This window comes from Panulirus ornatus, chromosome 20 (assembly GCF_036320965.1).
Source record: "Panulirus ornatus isolate Po-2019 chromosome 20, ASM3632096v1, whole genome shotgun sequence".
Classification (NCBI taxonomy): Eukaryota; Metazoa; Arthropoda; class Malacostraca; order Decapoda; family Palinuridae; genus Panulirus; species Panulirus ornatus.
In genome coordinates this window covers 72086926-72105042 of record NC_092243.1, presented here as the reverse complement: position 1 = coordinate 72105042, position 18117 = coordinate 72086926, and the positions used below count along the sequence as shown (strand labels likewise).

The 18117-nt window shown below is 39.5% G+C and overlaps 1 protein-coding gene across 2 annotated transcripts in view; it reads right to left on the bottom strand.

Annotated features, from left to right (window-relative positions):
- Window positions 1-681: 681 nt before the first annotated feature.
- The window catches only part of LOC139756122 (TLC domain-containing protein 2-like), a 115181-nt gene continuing 97745 nt past the window's right edge, over window positions 682-18117 (bottom strand). For both annotated transcript variants that reach the window (XM_071675216.1, XM_071675217.1), the window contains exons 5-6: window positions 17193-17284; window positions 682-8470 (exon numbers count right to left, since the gene is read on the bottom strand). In XM_071675216.1, the coding sequence (XP_071531317.1) occupies window positions 8348-8470; window positions 17193-17284 (215 nt within the window). In that variant the 3' untranslated portion in view covers window positions 682-8347. The remainder of the gene's footprint in view (window positions 8471-17192; window positions 17285-18117) is intronic.

Genomic DNA, 18117 nt, shown 5'->3' with positions numbered 1-18117 from the left:
AGCTGTCCCTCGCAGCACATTTACACACCTATCAGTTAATGTGTAATCCAACAATGTCCACTGACCACCTTTCCTACTCGCATACTTGTGTATATCCCTCTTTTTAAACCAGGTATTCCCAATCAACAGTCCATTCTCATCACACAACTCCACAAGCTGTTCATCATGTCCAGTCTCTCTCTCTCTCTCTCTCTCTCTCTCTCTCTCTCTCTCACACACAAACACACACACACACACATTACTCACCTTTGCATTCAAATCACCCATCACTTAACACCCAGTCTCATGCATCAAACCTGCTGACACACTCACTCAGCTGCTCCCAAAACAATCAATAGAAATGAACAGAACCCTTGAAGATCTAACTCAATGTTTCCTATGGACTGAGATTTACTTGATTTTCAGTGCTGTATTACAAATATATCGGTATTATTGTCAATTACTTTTGTTCACCTTGTGTGGTTATCATAAGAAGAGATTTCTGTTCAAAGAAATTCTGATCATTCTAATCTGAAAGTTCATGAAATCATTTATTCTTTGTAATTCAAACGATGACTTTTCTTCTCAGTATAATTAATGCTTGACCAACAATTTCAGTGCTGTGGTGTACTTACCAAAAAAAGATAAGTTAAAAGAATAATTTCATCAGGAGAGGCAATAAGGTGTTTAAAAAACTATATCTATCATTTTTTACTATTATTATTATCATTTAATAAATTATATGAAGGACATTATCATATATCAAAATTATACATAAGTAATAAATTACATTACCTGGGTCCCCAGCCACCCAGGCTGGCATACATGCAGTGTCACAAAAGTTGTATCTCCACATTTATGGGACAGGTGAGTGGAGACCATACATTATGGATAGATGGTTTATATGATCATTCTAATCTGAAAGTTCATGAAATCATTTATTCTTTGTAATTCCAACGATGACTTTTCTTCTCTGTATAATTAATGCTTGACCAACAATTTCAGTGCTGTGGTGTACTTACCAAAAAAAGATAAGTTAAAGAATAATTTCATCAGGAGAGGCAATAACGTGTTTAAAAAACTATATCTATCATTTTTTACTATTATTATTATCATTTAATAAATTATATGAAGGACATTATCATATATCAAAATTATACATAAGTAATAAATTACATTACCTGGGTCCCCAGCCACCCAGGCTGGCATACATGCAGTGTCACAAAAGTTGTATCTCCACATTTATGGGACAGGTGAGTGGAGACCATACATTATGGATAGAGGGTTTATATTTCCTTGGTCTCCACTACTTACATGTTACATATAAGCTTGCTGTTCTTCATCATTTGTTTTAATTGAAAATATATAACAATCTTATGTTCAACTTGTGCACCTTCCTCTTGATCTCCTACTGCTTTCTCTTATACATCTCTCAATCATTTGCACTCCTTCCTTGTAAGTACCACCCAAATTCCTCCCTTTTCTCTCACTAAAAACATTTCTTCTTCAGCTACACTGCAAGTACGTTACATTCGATTTAATGGACTTTTGGCATCAACAGACACCCCTTCCCCCTACTAGTCCATTATATCAAGGGTTTACAGGAGTCAACAGGTTGTCAGTGAACTGAACCAGGGGTGGCTGTGTTGGATATGAAATATGTGGTGTGGTGAGGGTTGATCAAATATGATAGGATTAGGAGAGTTGTGGTAAATATAATAGGGTTAGAGAGAGTTGTGGTTGTAAGAAAAGCATGAATGAGGAAGTTGAGGGGGGTGTGCTGAGATGGTTTGGAAATATGGAGAGGATGAAAGTTGGGGGAATGGAGGTGGAGGGATGGGGTGAAGGATGTATGGTCTGATAAGGCCTGAACATGCAGGAAGTTGGGAGGTGTGCATAGGATAGAGCATATTGAAATGATGTGTTTGTATAGGGAGTATCTGCTCTCAGTGGACTGAACCAGGGCATTTAAAGTGGTCAAAGGAACCACAGAAAAGTCTTTGGGGCATGGCTGTGGATAGTGGAGCTCTGGTTTCTGTACATCATTCAGAACATGACAGCTATAGAATGGTTGTGAACTAACTAATGAGGCTGACCCTCATCTGTTCCTGGCAATGCTTCAATATTCAGGAGATTGCAAACAAGTACAAAAAAGCAAAATGATATGTTTCATGGTATTCTTGAAGATTTAATTTCCATCTATCTTTCTTACTGAGAGGCTTTTTGGTTCAGAATGTTTTCATTGACACTTTTTAATTTGTTGCCAGTTGTATATAATCATATATCTTGCTTCTCTTTCAAGGATACATACTTCCAGTTTTTCAGTTTTTCATGATAGTTCATGTTTTCTTTCCTCAATATTACTTGTAAAGTGCTTCTAAATTCTAATTTATTCATTTCCATTTGTTTCGTTGGTGACAGCGCTTCTAAATTCTCTCTAATTTATTCATTTCCATTTGTTTCGTTGGTGACCATACAGTCTGGTTTTGCTTCTTATGTATGCATTAAATATTTTCCTCTGTAGTTTCCTACCTCTTGTGAAAGTTTTCAGTATCATACCACTAACTACCTAGCTTGACAGTGCTATCTTTTTCACTAGGTTCACTGAATTCTACTTTCATTTTTATGGTAACATTTAAATCTTTTACATTTGTTTCATTTATTACATTCTTTGTTGAGCTTATATACAATGTCATCAGTGTTTTCTTACTTGTTAGTTAACTTGTTTGCTCAAATTTATGTTTGTTCATTTCCATCAGGTTCATTTCTGCCCATCTGTATCTAAGCATGTAAGTCTATTTGCACATCCTTTTCATTATCTGATCCAACCATTTTGCTTACTATTTTGTCATTAGCAAGACTTTATTTTCATTTGCTGCCAGTGTCTGATATTATCATACAGACTGATGAGGCTAAAGAGATAGAAAATATCATGTAAGACATAAGACTATAGAAACAGTTTCCGGTATTTGAAAATTATCTGATACAGGATACAAAGGTCATGAATAAGAAATGTGAGGGGTTGGTATTAGAGTGTAATGGAAGCAGAGGTATGAAATCCAAATATCTGGTGTGAGTTCTATGAGATAGCATACTGATTAATGTACAGTTCAGAAGAAAAGTAATGTGATTTGTTGTTAACAGAGAATAGCTAATGCAAAGAGATATTAAGAATGAAGCTGGTGTATGGACATAAAGAATTAGTTTCATCACTCCCATTATACATTTAATTCATCAAGTCTACAACAAAAATCTAATAACACTTGTGACAAAGCAACTTTTAAATGCTTTAAACTCTATGTCATGCAAAAGAATTTTGACACATTTCAGTGTCATATGACACATAGTGCCAAAAGTCTATCTATATACATTACCTATACAGTACACTCTGTTATAGGGGCTACTCTCAGCATATCAAAATATATTCTAACGAAATACACTGTGTGAATACATCCACATATATACATCCTACATTGCATATACATACAGACATTTATATTATATATTTATTATTAACCAAGGACTCACTTCTATGAAAGGGTCCTGGTGTTACCCAGGGCCTTTCTAAATTCTCCTATAGCTCAAAGCTGCACTATTTCCAACAGCAAGGAAATGAAGACTTTTTTAAAGTGAGAAATTCTTTGAAAAGACTATTTCCAATGACACAGCCAGACCAAAAGTGACTTTTTACTCTCAGTGCAACCTCAAGCAGTCGGAGTTCAGTAGCACCTATATGCAAATGTGAATACATATACACGTGAAAACATAAAAATATAAAATATCATATATACATTTTGATCTCATTAACTATTTCTTCTCTAGTTTCCTTAGAAAAATCCTTTTCATGCCTTGATCATGTAATACTCACTAAAGTGCATAAATCACATAAAACATAATTTCTGCCTTAATGTTACAGTGTGCAAAATCAAATTCACCATTTATGTTATGGATGAATACTGGATAACATGGAATGTAGGTCAGCCTTTGATTGCATACTAACTTATTATCTCACGAAAATGTCACTCACAACAACTGGGACTTTGGTGTGATCTTGAGGTTGTTATACACTAAGCTATTTACTATTACATGACAGCCCAGACTCTTCTGTTCTGGGAAGACAGTTAAATTCTGGCACATATTGATAACACTAAATTAAAGTTTAACTTTGAATATCTGGGAGGCAGATTGCACACTAAGCATCTTAATTCAAATTAATGCGTTATTAATTCCTTGAAGAACTTCCTACTGAAATGAAATAATGAGTTGATTATTCATAAAAAAAATCAGTTGTATCTGATCCTAAACACACCATTTAATTCTATTCAGTATTATGTTCTATGTCTAAATTCCATGGCTAACTGACAGAAAGTCAAATTGTTTTGGTTAAAAGTGAAATGCCATATATACATAAATATTTTGCTTATTATACTTGATTGCCGTTTCCTGTGTCAGCGAGGTAGCGCCAGGAAACAGACAGACCCACATACACACACATTCATAAATGCCCATACGTGCACATATACATACATTTACAAAACATATCCTTGGGGATAGGGAAGAAAGAATACTTCCCACATATTTCCTGCATGTTGTAGAAGGCAACTAACGGGGGAGGGAGCAAGGGGCTGGAAATCCTACCTTCCCGTTCTTTGATTTTCCAAAAGAAGGAAGGAACAGAGAAGAGGGCCAAGTGAGGATATTCCCTCTAAGGCTCAGTCTTCTGTTCTTAATGCTACTTTGCTAATGCAGGAAATGGCGAATATGTATGAAAAAAAAATAACATACACATATACATACACATACACAGGCATATACATATATACACATGTACATATTCATACTTGCTTGCCTTCATCCATTCCTGGCGCTACCCCATCCCACAGGAAACAACATTGCTACCCCGTGCTTCTGTGAGGCAGCACCAGGAAAACAGACAGAAATGGCCAACATCTGCTCACATGCAGTCTTTAGCTATTATGTGCAATGCACCAAAACCACAGCTCCCCATCCACATCCAGGCCCCACAGACCTTTCCATGGTTTACCCCAGACATTTCACATGCCCTGGTTCAGTCCACTGACAGCACATTGACCCCAATATACCACATTCCAATTCACTCAATTCCTTGTATGCCTCTCACCCTCTAGTATGTTTAGGCCCCAATCACTCAAAATCTTTTTCAGTCCATCCTTCCACCTTTAATTTGGTCTTCCACTTCTTGTTCCCTCCACCTGACACATATATCCTCTTTGTCAATCTTTCCTTACTCATTCTTTCCATATGTTCAAACCATTTCTTCTGCTCTTTCAACCACACTCTTTTTATTTCCACACATTTCTCTTACCTGTTCATTACTTACTTGATTAAACCACCTCACACCACATATTGTCCTCAAACATTTCCAACACACTCACCCTCCTTTGGACAACCCTATCTATAGCCCATGCCTTGCAACCATATAACATAATTGGAACTACTATTCCTTCAAACATACCCATTTTTGCTCTCCAAGATAATGTTCTCCCCTTCCACACATTCTTCATCGCTCCCAAAACCTTTGCCCTCTTCCCTACCCTGTGACTCTCTTCAGCTTCCATGGTTCCATTCACTGCCAAGTCCACTCCCAGATAGAATCAGTCACCAGCGCTGTTTCATCAGCGAACAACAGCTGACTCACTTTGCAGGCCCTGTCATCCCCAACAGATTGCATACTTACCCCTCTCTCCAAAACTCTGCATTTGCCTCCCTAACCACCATGTCTATAAATAAATTAAACAACCCTGGGAACATCACATACCCCTACCGCAGACCGACCTTCACTGGGAACCAATCACTCTCCTCTCTTCCTACTTGTACACTTGCCTTACATCCTTGGTAAAAACTTTTCACTGTTTCTAGCAACTTCCCTCCCACACCATATACTCTAAAGACCTTCCACAAAGCATCTCTATCAACCCTATCATATGCTTTCTCCAGATCCATAAATGCTACATATACATCCATCTGTTTTTCTAAATGTTTCTCACATATTTTTCAACTGCAATACCAAACCTGCCGCTTTGCCAGATTTCATCTTCTGCAAAGCTTTCACTACCTCTTCTCTCTTAACCAAACCATTCTCCTTGACCCTCTTACTTTGCACACTGCCCTGACCAAAATGCCCTACATCTGCCACTCTCTCGTCAGACGCATTCAACAAACCTTCAAGTTACTCACTCCATCTTCTCACTTCATCACTACTTATTACTTCCCCCCCTTGCCCCCTTCAACGATATTCTCATTTGCTCTCTTGTCTTACACATGTTATTTACCTCCTTCCAAAACATCTTTTTATCCTCCCTAAAGTTTAATGATACTCTCTCACCCCAACTCTCATTTGCCCTCTTCTTCAACCCTTGCACCTTCCTTTTGACCTCCCACCACTTTCTTTTCTACATCTCCCAGTCATTTGCACTCCTTTCTTGTATGTATTGTCCAAATGCCTCTTTTTTTCTCTTTCACTGGCAACTTTACTTCTTCATCCCACCACTCACTACCCTTTCTAATCTGCCCATCTTCCACCTTTCTCATGCCACATGGATCTTTTGCACATGCCATTACTGCTTCCCAGAATACATCCCATTACTCACCCACTCCTTTATGTCATTTGCTCACACCTTTTGCTATTCTGCTCTGTCTCTCCTGGTACTTCCTCACACAAGTCTCCTTTCCAAGCTCGCTCATTCTCACCACTGTCTTCTCCCCAACCTCCTCTCTTCTTTTTTGAAAATCTCTACAAATGTTCACCTTCGCCTCCACAAGATAGTGACCAGACATCCCTCCAGCTGCCCCTCTCAGCACATTAACATCCAAAAGTCTCTCTTTTATGTGCCTCTCAATTAACACATAATTCAATAATGCCCTTTGACCATCTCTCCTACTCACATATGTATACTTATATCTCTTTTTAAACCAGGTATTCCCTATCACTAGTCTTTTTAAACCAGGTATTGCCAATCACCAGTCTTTTTTCAGCACAAAAATCCACAAGCTCTTCACCATTTCCATTCCCAACATTGAATACCCCATGTACACTTATTATACTCTCAACTGCCACATTACTCACCTTCGCATTTAAATCATCCATCATTAATACCCAGTCTCGTGCACCAAAGCTGCTGACACACTCACTCAGCTGCTTTCAAAACACTTGCCTCTCATGATCTTTCTTCTCATGACCAGGTGAACAAGCATCTATAATCACCCAACTCTCCATTCACTTTCAGTTTTACCCACATCAGTTTAGAATTTACTTTCTTACACTCTATCACACACTCCCACAACTCTGCTTCAGGAGTAGTGCTACTCCTTCCTTAGCTCTTGCCCTCTCGCCAACCCCTGACTTTACTCCCAAGACTTTTTCAAACCATTCTTCCCCTTTCCCCTTGAGCTCCATTTCACTCAGAGCTAGAACATCTAGGTTTCTTTCCTCAAACATACTACCTGTCTCTCCTTTCTTCCCATTTTGGTTACATCCACACACATTCAGACATCCCAATCTGAGCCTTCGAGGAGGATGAGCACTCCCAGCTTGACTCCTTTTGTTTTCCCTTTTAGAAATTGAAATATAAAATAATGCTCAGACATGCAAACACACATATAAAGCTTTGATTTACTGGTAACATTTTTAGCATACAGTGTTGTACTAACATAACACTGAAATGTTATCACAGGAAAAGCATTTCAGATGAGTGATAGGGAAGCTTGACCTCAGCTGACATGAGCACCAATGCCAGGGATCAGTGTCTTGCTTTCAAAATTACTACGGTGAGTAGTACTCCAGCTGTACCTGATATTACATAATTCAAGCTCTTCTACATAAATAAACATAAAGTGCAATCATTAACATAAATTCAAAGCCAGAAGTCAAGCTTAAGGCACACTTAACACAAAAGTAATGTGTAGGTCTTAATTTCTGATACTCCTGGGTAACTTAGAAATGGTGTACTATTTACTGCAAAGTAAAATCATAACATGATGACACCATAAAATTCTTGCTTTCATTGAAGCGATTCATAAGCTACTGATCATGAGATACAAGAAACATGGTTTCATACAGCAAGTGACACATGGTATACTAAAAGCTGTACGTAGTGTAAATTGTACATTTTGGGGTACATATAAAATTAAATTTCTATGATCATACATATATCTACCTGACAGCATATAAAATCTTTATTTATTATATGCACATATCATTTACAGGCCATCTTTAGAACAGATGGCAAAGTAATTCCACAGCAAAAACAAAATATCCTATACATGACTAAAAGCAGCTAGGTAGCTTTATTTATGACCTTTGACTAGTTTCACAAATATTGCTAAAAATCTAGTCCAAATGAAGATTTGTGGCACCTGGGAGTAAAGATGAAGTGGGTGAAGTCTTGCTCACTGCTGAACCTCCTGTACTAACATCCTCAGTGTCCTGAATTTTATTCTTGTGAGTTGGCCCCTGTTGGAGAGATACAGTAGAAAACTCAGTAACGTAATGAAAGACACCAAAGTGGACGGTGAAGTTTAACAGATGTGTGGGGATTACAATAGCCCATTCTCAACCATGAATGGAGTTCTGCAAAGAAACTGTATTGTGTGGAGTCTCTCCCATTATCTTCTCTTACTGATTATGTTAAAAAAAGGTATCTTTCTCTTAATGTAATATACTTTTATTTGTGTATGCTGAAAATTATCCATCAAATGTTTTTTTTTTTTTTTTTTGCTGTCTCCCGCATTTGCGAGGTGGCGCAAGGAAACAGACGAAAGAAATGGCCCAACCCACCCCCATACACATGTATTACATACGTCCACACACGCAAATATACATACCTACACAGCTTTCCATGGTTTACCCCAGACGCTTCACATGCCTTGATTCAATCCACTGACAGCACGTCAACCCCGGTATACCACATCGCTCCAATTCACTCTATTCCTTGCCCTCCTTTCACCCTCCTGCATGTTCAGGCCCCGATCACACAAAATCTTTTTCACTCCATCTTTCCACCTCCAATTTGGTCTCCCTCTTCTCCTCGTTCCCTCCACCTCCGACACATATATCCTCTTGGTCAATCTTTCCTCACTCATTCTCTCCATGTGACCAAACCATTTCAAAACACCCTCTTCTGCTCTCTCAACCACGCTCTTTTTATTTCCACACATCTCTCTTACCCTTACGTTACTTACTCGATCAAACCACCTCACACCACACATTGTCCTCAAACATCTCATTTCCAGCACATCCATCCTCCTGCGCACAACTCTATCCATAGTCCACGCCTCGCAACCATACAACATTGTTGGAACCACTATTCCTTCAAACATACCCATTTTTGCTTTCCGAGATAATGTTCTCAACTTCCACACATTCTTCAAGGCTTCCAGAATTTTCGCCCCCTCCCCCACCCTATGATCCACTTCCGCTTCCATGTTTCCATCCGCTGCCAGATCCACTCCCAGATATCTAAAACACTTCACTTCCTCCAGTTTTTCTCCATTCAAACTCACCTCCCAATTGACTTGACCCTCAACCCTACTGTACCTAATAACCTTGCTCTTATTCACATTTACTCTTAACTTTCTTCTTTCACACACTTTACCAAACTCAGTCACCAGCTTCTGCAGTTTCTCACATGAATCAGCCACCAGCGCTGTATCATCAGCGAACAACAACTGACTCACTTCCCAAGCTCTCTCATCCCCAATAGACTTCATACTTGCCCCTCTTTCCAAAACTCTTGCATTCACCTCCCTAACAACCCCATCCATAAACAAATTAAACAACCATGGAGACATCACACACCCCTGCCGCAAACCTACATTCACTGAGAACCAATCACTCTCCTCTCATCCTACACGTACACATGCCTTACATCCTCGATAAAAACTTTTCACTGCTTCTGACAACTTGCCTCCCACACCATATATTCTTAATACCTTCCACAGAGCATCTCTATCAACTCTATCATATGCCTTCTCCAGATCCATAAATGCTACATACAAATCCATTTGCTTTTCTAAGTATTTCTCACATACATTCTTCAAAGCAAACACCTGATCCACACATCCTCTACCACTTCTGAAACCACACTGCTCTTCCCCAATCTGATGCTCTGTACATGCCTTCACCCTCTCAATCAATACCCTCCCATCAAATGTATATTTCTATAAATTCCCTTACTGCACTAATTGAGGCAATTAAAAAACAAATGCAAGATATTATCGTAGACCACCATTCAAAAGGAAGGAAATACACAAATATATGTATGAAAGTAGGAAAGATGTTCAGCAGGCATTGCTCGGTTGCATAATAATTCATAGGCAAGCAAAGAAAGACTTTCAGGTGTGAATGTGCTGAGAGGGGCACCTGGTAGGATGTCTGATCATTACCTTGTGGAGGCTATGATGATGATTTGAAGAGATTTTTGGAAGAGGGTAAATGTTATGAGGGAGGAGGGAGTGGTGACAGCAAGTGAGCTTGGAAAAGAGATTTTTGTGAAGAAATACCAGGAAAGACTGAGTGTAGAATGGCAAAAAGAGAGAGTAAATGAAGAAAGGAGACTGGGTGACAAGTGATAGGTATTTAGAGAAGCAGAACTAGCATGTGTAAGAGATGCATGTGGCATGCATTAAGTGGGAAAGGGTAGTGAGTGGTATGATGAAGTAAAGTTGATAGCAAGAGGAAAAAGAGGTATATGGGTAGTACTTACAAGTAAGGAGTGCAAATGATTGGGAGAATTATAAGAGAAGGCATCAAGAAGAAAAGAGGAAGATGCAGTGGCTGAAAAAGAGGGAGAAATGAGAGTTGGGTGAAGTGATGTCAGGGAGAATAGGAAGATATTTAGGAGGGAGGTTAAAAGTGTAAGAAAAACAAGAGAACAAATGGTAACGTTAGTGAAGGGGGCAAATGGGGAAGTGGTAAGAGATGGTGATAAAGTGAGGAGATGAAGTAAGTACTTTGAAGGATCTGAATGTTCAGTGGTAGAACGGCATATGTAGGGTGTTTGGGGTGGGGCAGTATGTGAAGTGCAAAAGTCATGGAGAGTAGTGTGGTGGAGAGAGAAGTGGTGAAAGCCAGCTTGAGTGGATGGTACTGCAATGAATTTCATAAGAAAGGAAGTGACTGTTGTTGACTGATTAGTAAGGATTTTCATGGTATGTAATGGATCATTTTGAGGTGCCTCAAGACTGGGAAAGTGCATATAAAGTGCCACTGTATAAAGGCAAGAGGGACATAGGCTAGTTTACAAACTATAGAGGTATAAGTTTGTTAAGTGTATCTAGTAAGATGTATGAATCAGTAATGAGTGAGAGGATGAAAGGATGTACAGAACATCAGATGTGGTTTTACAGTGGCAGAGGATGTGTGGATCAGGTATATGCTTTAAAGAATGTGTTTAAGAAATACTTAGAGAACCAGAAGGATTTGTATATGGCATTTATGGATCAGGAGAAAGCATATGACAGGATTGTTAGAGATGCCTTGTAGATGGTCTTAAGAGTATATGGTGTGGGAGGAAAGGTGCTAGAAGCAGTGACAAGCTTTTATCAAGGGTGTAAAGCGAGGCTTTGAGTAGGAGAGGAGGGTTAGTGGCTCCAAGTGAAGGCTGGTCTGCAGCAGGGGTGTTTAATTTGTTTATGGATGGGGTGGTGAGGGAGGTAAATGCAAGAGTCTTTGAGAGATGGGTGAGTATGCAGTTCATGAGGGGACAATGAGGCTTGGGAACTGAGTCAGTTGTAGTTTGCTGATAATGCCGCACTGGTGGCAGATCTGAGTGAAAAACTGCGGAAATTTTTGACTGAGTTCGGAAGAGTTTGTGAAAGGAATATGCTGACCGTAAAAGTGAATAAAAGCAAGATTATTAAGTTTACCATGGTAAAGGGAAAAATTAGATGGGGGTGTGAGTTTGAATGGAGAAAATCTGGAGAAAGTTAAGTGTTTTAGATACCTAGGAATGGACATGGCAGCAAATGGAACCATGTACGCAGAAGTGAGTCATAGGTTGGGAAAGGGGAAGAAGGTTCTGGGAGTAATGAAGAATGTGTGGAAAGAAAGGTCCTTTTGTGGGAAGGCAAAAATGATTACGTTTAAAGGTATAGTAATCCCAACAATGTTGTGTGGAAGCAAAGACTGGGCTATGGATGAAAGTATATATATAGGAAGGTGGATGTGTGGGAAATGAAATGTTTGAGAATATGTGGTGTGAGATGGTTTGATCAAGTAAATAGTACACGGGTAAGAGAGAGGTGTGGTAACAAAAAGATTGGTTGAGAGATCTGAAGAGTATGTGCTGAAATGGTATGGACATGGAGAGAATGAGTGAGGAGTGACTAACAAAAAGGATACATGCATTAGGAGTGGAGAGGAAAAGGAGCAGGGGGGGGGACGACTAAATTGGAGACAGGAGGATGAAGTGCAAAATATTTTGAGTGGTTGGGGCCTGAACATGCAGGAGGGTGAGCCACATGCATGGTTTAGAGAGAATTGGAACAGTGTGGTGTAAAGGGGTCAACTTACTGTGAATAGAGTGAACCAGGGCATGTCAAGTGGCTGAGGTAAGCCAGTGAAAGGTCTGTGGGCCTTGGTTGTGGATAGGATGCTGTGGTTTCAGTGCAGCATTTCTTAAGAGTGGTTGACAATGAGGATATATGTGTCAGAAGTGGAGGGGACAAGGAGAAGAGGTAAACTAATTGGAGATAGAAGGATGGAGTGAAAATTTTTTGAGTGGTTGGGACCTGAACTTGCAGGAGAGTGAAAGATATGCACAGGATAGAGTAAATTGAAACAATGTGGTATACAGGAGTCGATGTACTGTCAATGGACTGAACCAGGGCATATGAAGTGGAAAGGTTGTGGGGCCTGGTTGTCAATAGGAATCTGTGGCTTTGGTGCAATGCACATGACAGCTAGAAAATGGATGTGAGCAGGTGCGACCTTTTTCATCTGTTCTTGGTGCTACCTTGCTAACATGAAAAATAGTGATCAAGTATGAAAGAAAGCAAAAACACTTAAAAATTGTTCTTACTCTGATTCATTCTTGCCTACTGTGCAAGGAATCAGAGAGTGAATTTACCTCTGTTGTACTTTACAGGTGGAATAAGTGGGTGAACTTGCCTCCCTATAAATGTTTTAAGCATTTAGACTCATGAGTACCATGTCCTTTTTTCAACTGCCTTAATTATTCATTTGCTTGCCAGCTACATATATCCAAGTTAAGAAATTCTGAAAAAAACATCTTTTAACCTTCAACTGTTCTGAGATAAAGAGATAAAAAAATAATCACCTAGCAGCTAGTGCATCTAGTCAGACTGAGGGGACACGGCATAACTTATGATTAATGTAGTCATACAGAGGAATTCAAACAGCAACAGATCAATGGGTCCTTTAAAGGCTGTATATGATAGTAAAGAATGTCAGAAATATCAGAGATTAGTGTGGTAAGTGAAAAGCAAACAAATGATTTAAAGAAAAACCTATAAACTGGGAATAGGGGAGAAAGAATTCTACCCCCTGTATTCCTTGTGCCCCATAGAAGGCGATTAAGAGGGCCAGGAGCAGGGGGCTGGAAACCTTCCCCTCCTTGTACTTCAATTTCTTAAAGATGAAGCAGAAGGACCCAAAAGAGGACTGCTCATCCTCCTTGATGGCTCAGACTTGGGTGTCTGGATGTGGATGTGTAACCAAGATGAGAAGAAAGGAGACAAAGATAGTGTGTTTAAAAAAAGGAACCATGTATTTGGGAATGTCTTAGGGGCAAAGATAGGGTTAGCAAGAAGGATAGAAGTGAGGAAATGGTAGCTACTACTGCTGAATCAGGAACTGTAGAAAGCATGACTGTAAGGAAATGATCTCCAAAGTGATGTAGGTAAAAATGAAAATGGATTGCAACAGAAGGGTGATTATTAGTGCTTGATGCACTTAGCCATGAGAAGAAAGATGGTTAGAGTTGAGAGTTTTGGTAGCAGTAAGTGAAAGTGTCAACAGTTTTGATGCAAGATATTGGGCATTAGTGATGAATGATTTAAATGAAAAATTGAGTGGTGTGGCAGTTGAGGGTATAATTGAGGGAGCATGAGGTATTCAGTAAGAAGAATAGAAATGGTGAACAGCTTGCTGTGTTGTGTGCTGAAAAAGGACTGGTGATTGCGAATACCTGGTTTAAAAAAGAGGGACATAAAGTAAATGTGGATGAGTAGGAAAGAGAATAATTGGGCATTACTGGATTACATACAAACTGATAGGCAAGTGAAAGAAAGGGGCAGCTGGTGGGTTTTCTGGTTATTACCTGGTGGAGGTGAGGGTGAAGATTTGTAGCTTTTAGAAAAGAGGAAACAATGTGGGTGAGAAGAGGGTGGTAAAAGTAACAGGGCCTGTGAAAAAGACATGTATGAATAAACACCAGGACACAGTGAACGTAGAATGGCAAAAGGTGAAAGTATAAGTTAAGGTAGTGGGTGAGGAATGGAAAGTATTTATGGAAGCAAGTTGGCATGTAAGAAGTGTGTGTCACACAGGAGGTCAGAAGGTGAGAAAGGGAAATAAGTGGAGGGATGACAAAGTAAAACTGCATGTGAAAGAGAAAAGGGATATGTATGGGTAGTACTTATAAGGAAGGACTGCAGAAGGTAGCAGGAGGTCACAAGGTAGTTGCAGGGGTTGAAACAGAAGACAAATTAGAGTTGAGATGAGCTAGTATCAGTGAAGAGTGCAAATAGGAGTGTCTGAGCCATACTTAAAGGGAAGGAATGGATGTACAAGAGTAAAGAGAAGGAGGCTACAGAAGGTGCAAGGGTTGAAAAAGATGGCAAATGAGTTGGGGTGAGGGAGTATTAGTAAACTTTAGTAGGGAGAACAGAAGGATGTTTTTGAAGGAAGTTGGTAATGAGCAAAAAATAAGAACAAATAGGAAAGTCGATGAAGAGGGTAAAAGGGGATGTGGTAACAGGCAATGAAGAGGTGAGGAATAGATGGAGTGAGAATTTTTAAGGACTGTCAAATGTGTCTGATGTTAAGGTGGCAGATGTAGAGCATTTGGGTTGGGATGGTTTGTGAAGTGAGAGAGTCATGGAGAATGGTTAAGTGAAGAGAGAAGAGTAAGAATGGTAAAAGCCTTACAAAAGATGAAATGCAGTAAGGTGGCTGGAGTGGATGGTATTGTGGTTGAATTTCTTAATAAAGGGAATGAACCTATTGTTGATTGTTTGGGTAGGATTTTGAGTAAATGTATGGATCATGGTGAGGTACCCGTAAATTGGCAGAATGCATGTAGAGTGCCATTCTATAAAGGCAAGGGGGATAAAGGTAAGTGTTTGACCCATGGAGGTATAAGTTTGTTGCGAGTACCTGGTAAGTTGTTTACTAAGAGAATGGTGACTGACATTATGAAGGCATATACAGAGTATCATATCTGGGAGGAAAAATGTAGTTTCAGGAGTAGTGTAGGATGTGGGGATCAGGTGTTTGCTTTAAGGAATGTAGAGAATGTTAGAGAAACAGAAAGATTTGTATTGGCAATTATGGATCTGAAGAAAGCATATGATAGGGTTGATGGAGATGCCTTGTGGAAGGTCTTACAAATATATGGTGTGGGAGGAAAGCTACTACAAGCAATGAGATGTTTTGTATCATGGGTGGAAGGTATATGTGCAAGTAGGTAGAGAGGAGGGTGAGAGGTTCCAAGAGAAGGTTGGTCTGCAGCAGGGGTGCAAGGGTCACCATGGCTGTTAAATTTGTTTATGGATGGGGGTGGTGAGGTGAGTGTGCTGTCTGTAGGGGGTAAGGGGTATTTGGAAGTGTGTCAATAGCTGTGTGCTGATGACATCAGCACTGATGCAGAACCTATCTGCAAAAATTCTGACTACAAAATTTTTCCTTCCTATTGTTGCAAAGCTGTGTGGAAACATTCTGATTACTGAAACTTCTCAAATCCCTTTTTTTTTCTAACCCTAGAAGGACTCTGTTCTTTACACATGGTCTACCACAATATTGCTGTGTAATTTCAGAATGAACAAAGAAGCTCAATTATCCTATCATGAATGAATTTCAATTTATTTGGTTGTAATTTATCCCCTCAAAACAATAATTGTCTCTGACTTAATACTTTTTTTTTTTTTTCTTCTTTTTTGCCGCTGTCTCCCGCGTTTGCAAGGTAGCGCAAGGAAACAGACGAAAGAAATGGCCCAACCCACCCCCACACACATGTATATACATACGTCCACACACGCAAATATACATACCTACACAGCTTTCCATGGTTTACCCCAGATGCTTCACATGCCCCGATTCAATCCACTGACAGCACGTCAACCCCGGTATACCACATCGCTCCAATTCACTCTATTCCTTGCCCTCCTTTCACCCTCCTGCATGTTCAGGCCCCGATCACACAAAATCTTTTTCACTCCATCTTTCCACCTCCAATTTGGTCTCCCTCTTCTCCTCGTTCCCTCCACCTCCGACACATATATCCTCTTGGTCAATCTTTCCTCACTCATTCTCTCCATGTGCCCAAACCACTTCAAAACACCCTCTTCTGCTCTCTCAACCATGCTCTTTTTATTTCCACACATCTCTCTTACCCTTACGTTACTTACTCGATCAAACCACCTCACACCACACATTGTCCTCAAACATCTCATTTCCAGCACATCCATCCTCCTGTGCACAACTCTATCCATAGCCCACGCCTCGCAACCATACAACATTGTTGGAACCACTATTCCTTCAAACATACCCATTTTTGCTTTCCGAGATAATGTTCTCGACTTCCACACATTCTTCAAGGCTCCCAGAATTTTCGCCCCCTCCCCACCCTATGATCCACTTCCGCTTCCATGGTTCCATCCGCTGCCAGATCCACTCCCAGATATCTAAAACACTTCACTTCCTCCAGTTTTTCTCCATTCAAACTCACCTCCCAATTGACATAACACATAACTATTTTCCTATGCAAACATTTGCATTCATGATCTTTAGCCTGTGCTCTTCTTCATCTCACCTATTTAACCTTCCACAGCATTTTTCTTTAAGTTGTTTTTCAAGTGCATAATTGGTCTCTTCACGACCTTTAATGGAATTCTTTTAACTTATACATATCCATGTATCTTTTTCTAACCTTTAATCAACTCAAGACTCCATGCTAAATAAAACCAGGTGCATGAGGTTGAAATTCAAAGCTTACCTTGTTTGATTCTTTATGCTTCTTTTTTGTGAAATCCATTAAGCAAATTCGAAAGAAGAGGACAATGTTCATCAGCATGATTATGGCCAATCCTGAAAATCAATATATGTACATATTATTTTTCAATAAATTGATTAATTAATAAAATAATATATCTCAGTAGTACAGTAAGTAAAGATGATAAAAAAGTGCTATTATACTAAGGAAATTTTTTCCATACATACAATACCTCCCATTCCTTACACACTCCCCTTGTTTTGTTTACTTTCATATTTTGCCATTCTACACTCAAGCTCTCCTGGTATTTCTTCACACAAGTCTCTTCCAACCAAACTCACTCACTTTCATTGCCCCTCTTCTCACCCATATCATTTCCTCTTTTCCAAGAACCTCAAGAAATCTTTACTCTTGCCTCAACCATGTAATGATCAGACATTCCACTAGCTGCCCCCATCAACACATTCACATCCAAGAGTCTCTCTTTTGCATGCCTGTCAATCAGTATGCTAGAGTTGTGAGAGGATTCTATGGGGACTGACCATTTCGCAGTTCTTGTGGGGTGAGGATCAGGAAGAAGTGGAGGTATGGAGTAAGGAAGAATGGAGAGGTAAAAGTGTAGGCAAGTGAGAGTGCTGACAAGTGAGAAGATGAATTGGAAAAAATGCAGGTAGGAGAATGAAAAGGAGGTAACTGAAAGCTTAGATGGAAGTGCAGTAAATGTAGGAATACAGTTGTGTAAATGAGGTGTTTAAAATGTTTAGAGAAATAGTATTAAAGGTTGCAGAATTAGTAGTTGGATACAAGGTCATGAGATTTTTTTTTTTTTTTTTTTTTTTTTTATACTTTGTCGCTGTCTCCCGCGTTTGCGAGGTAGCGCAAGGAAACAGACGAAAGAAATGGCCCAACCCCCCCCCCCCATACACAT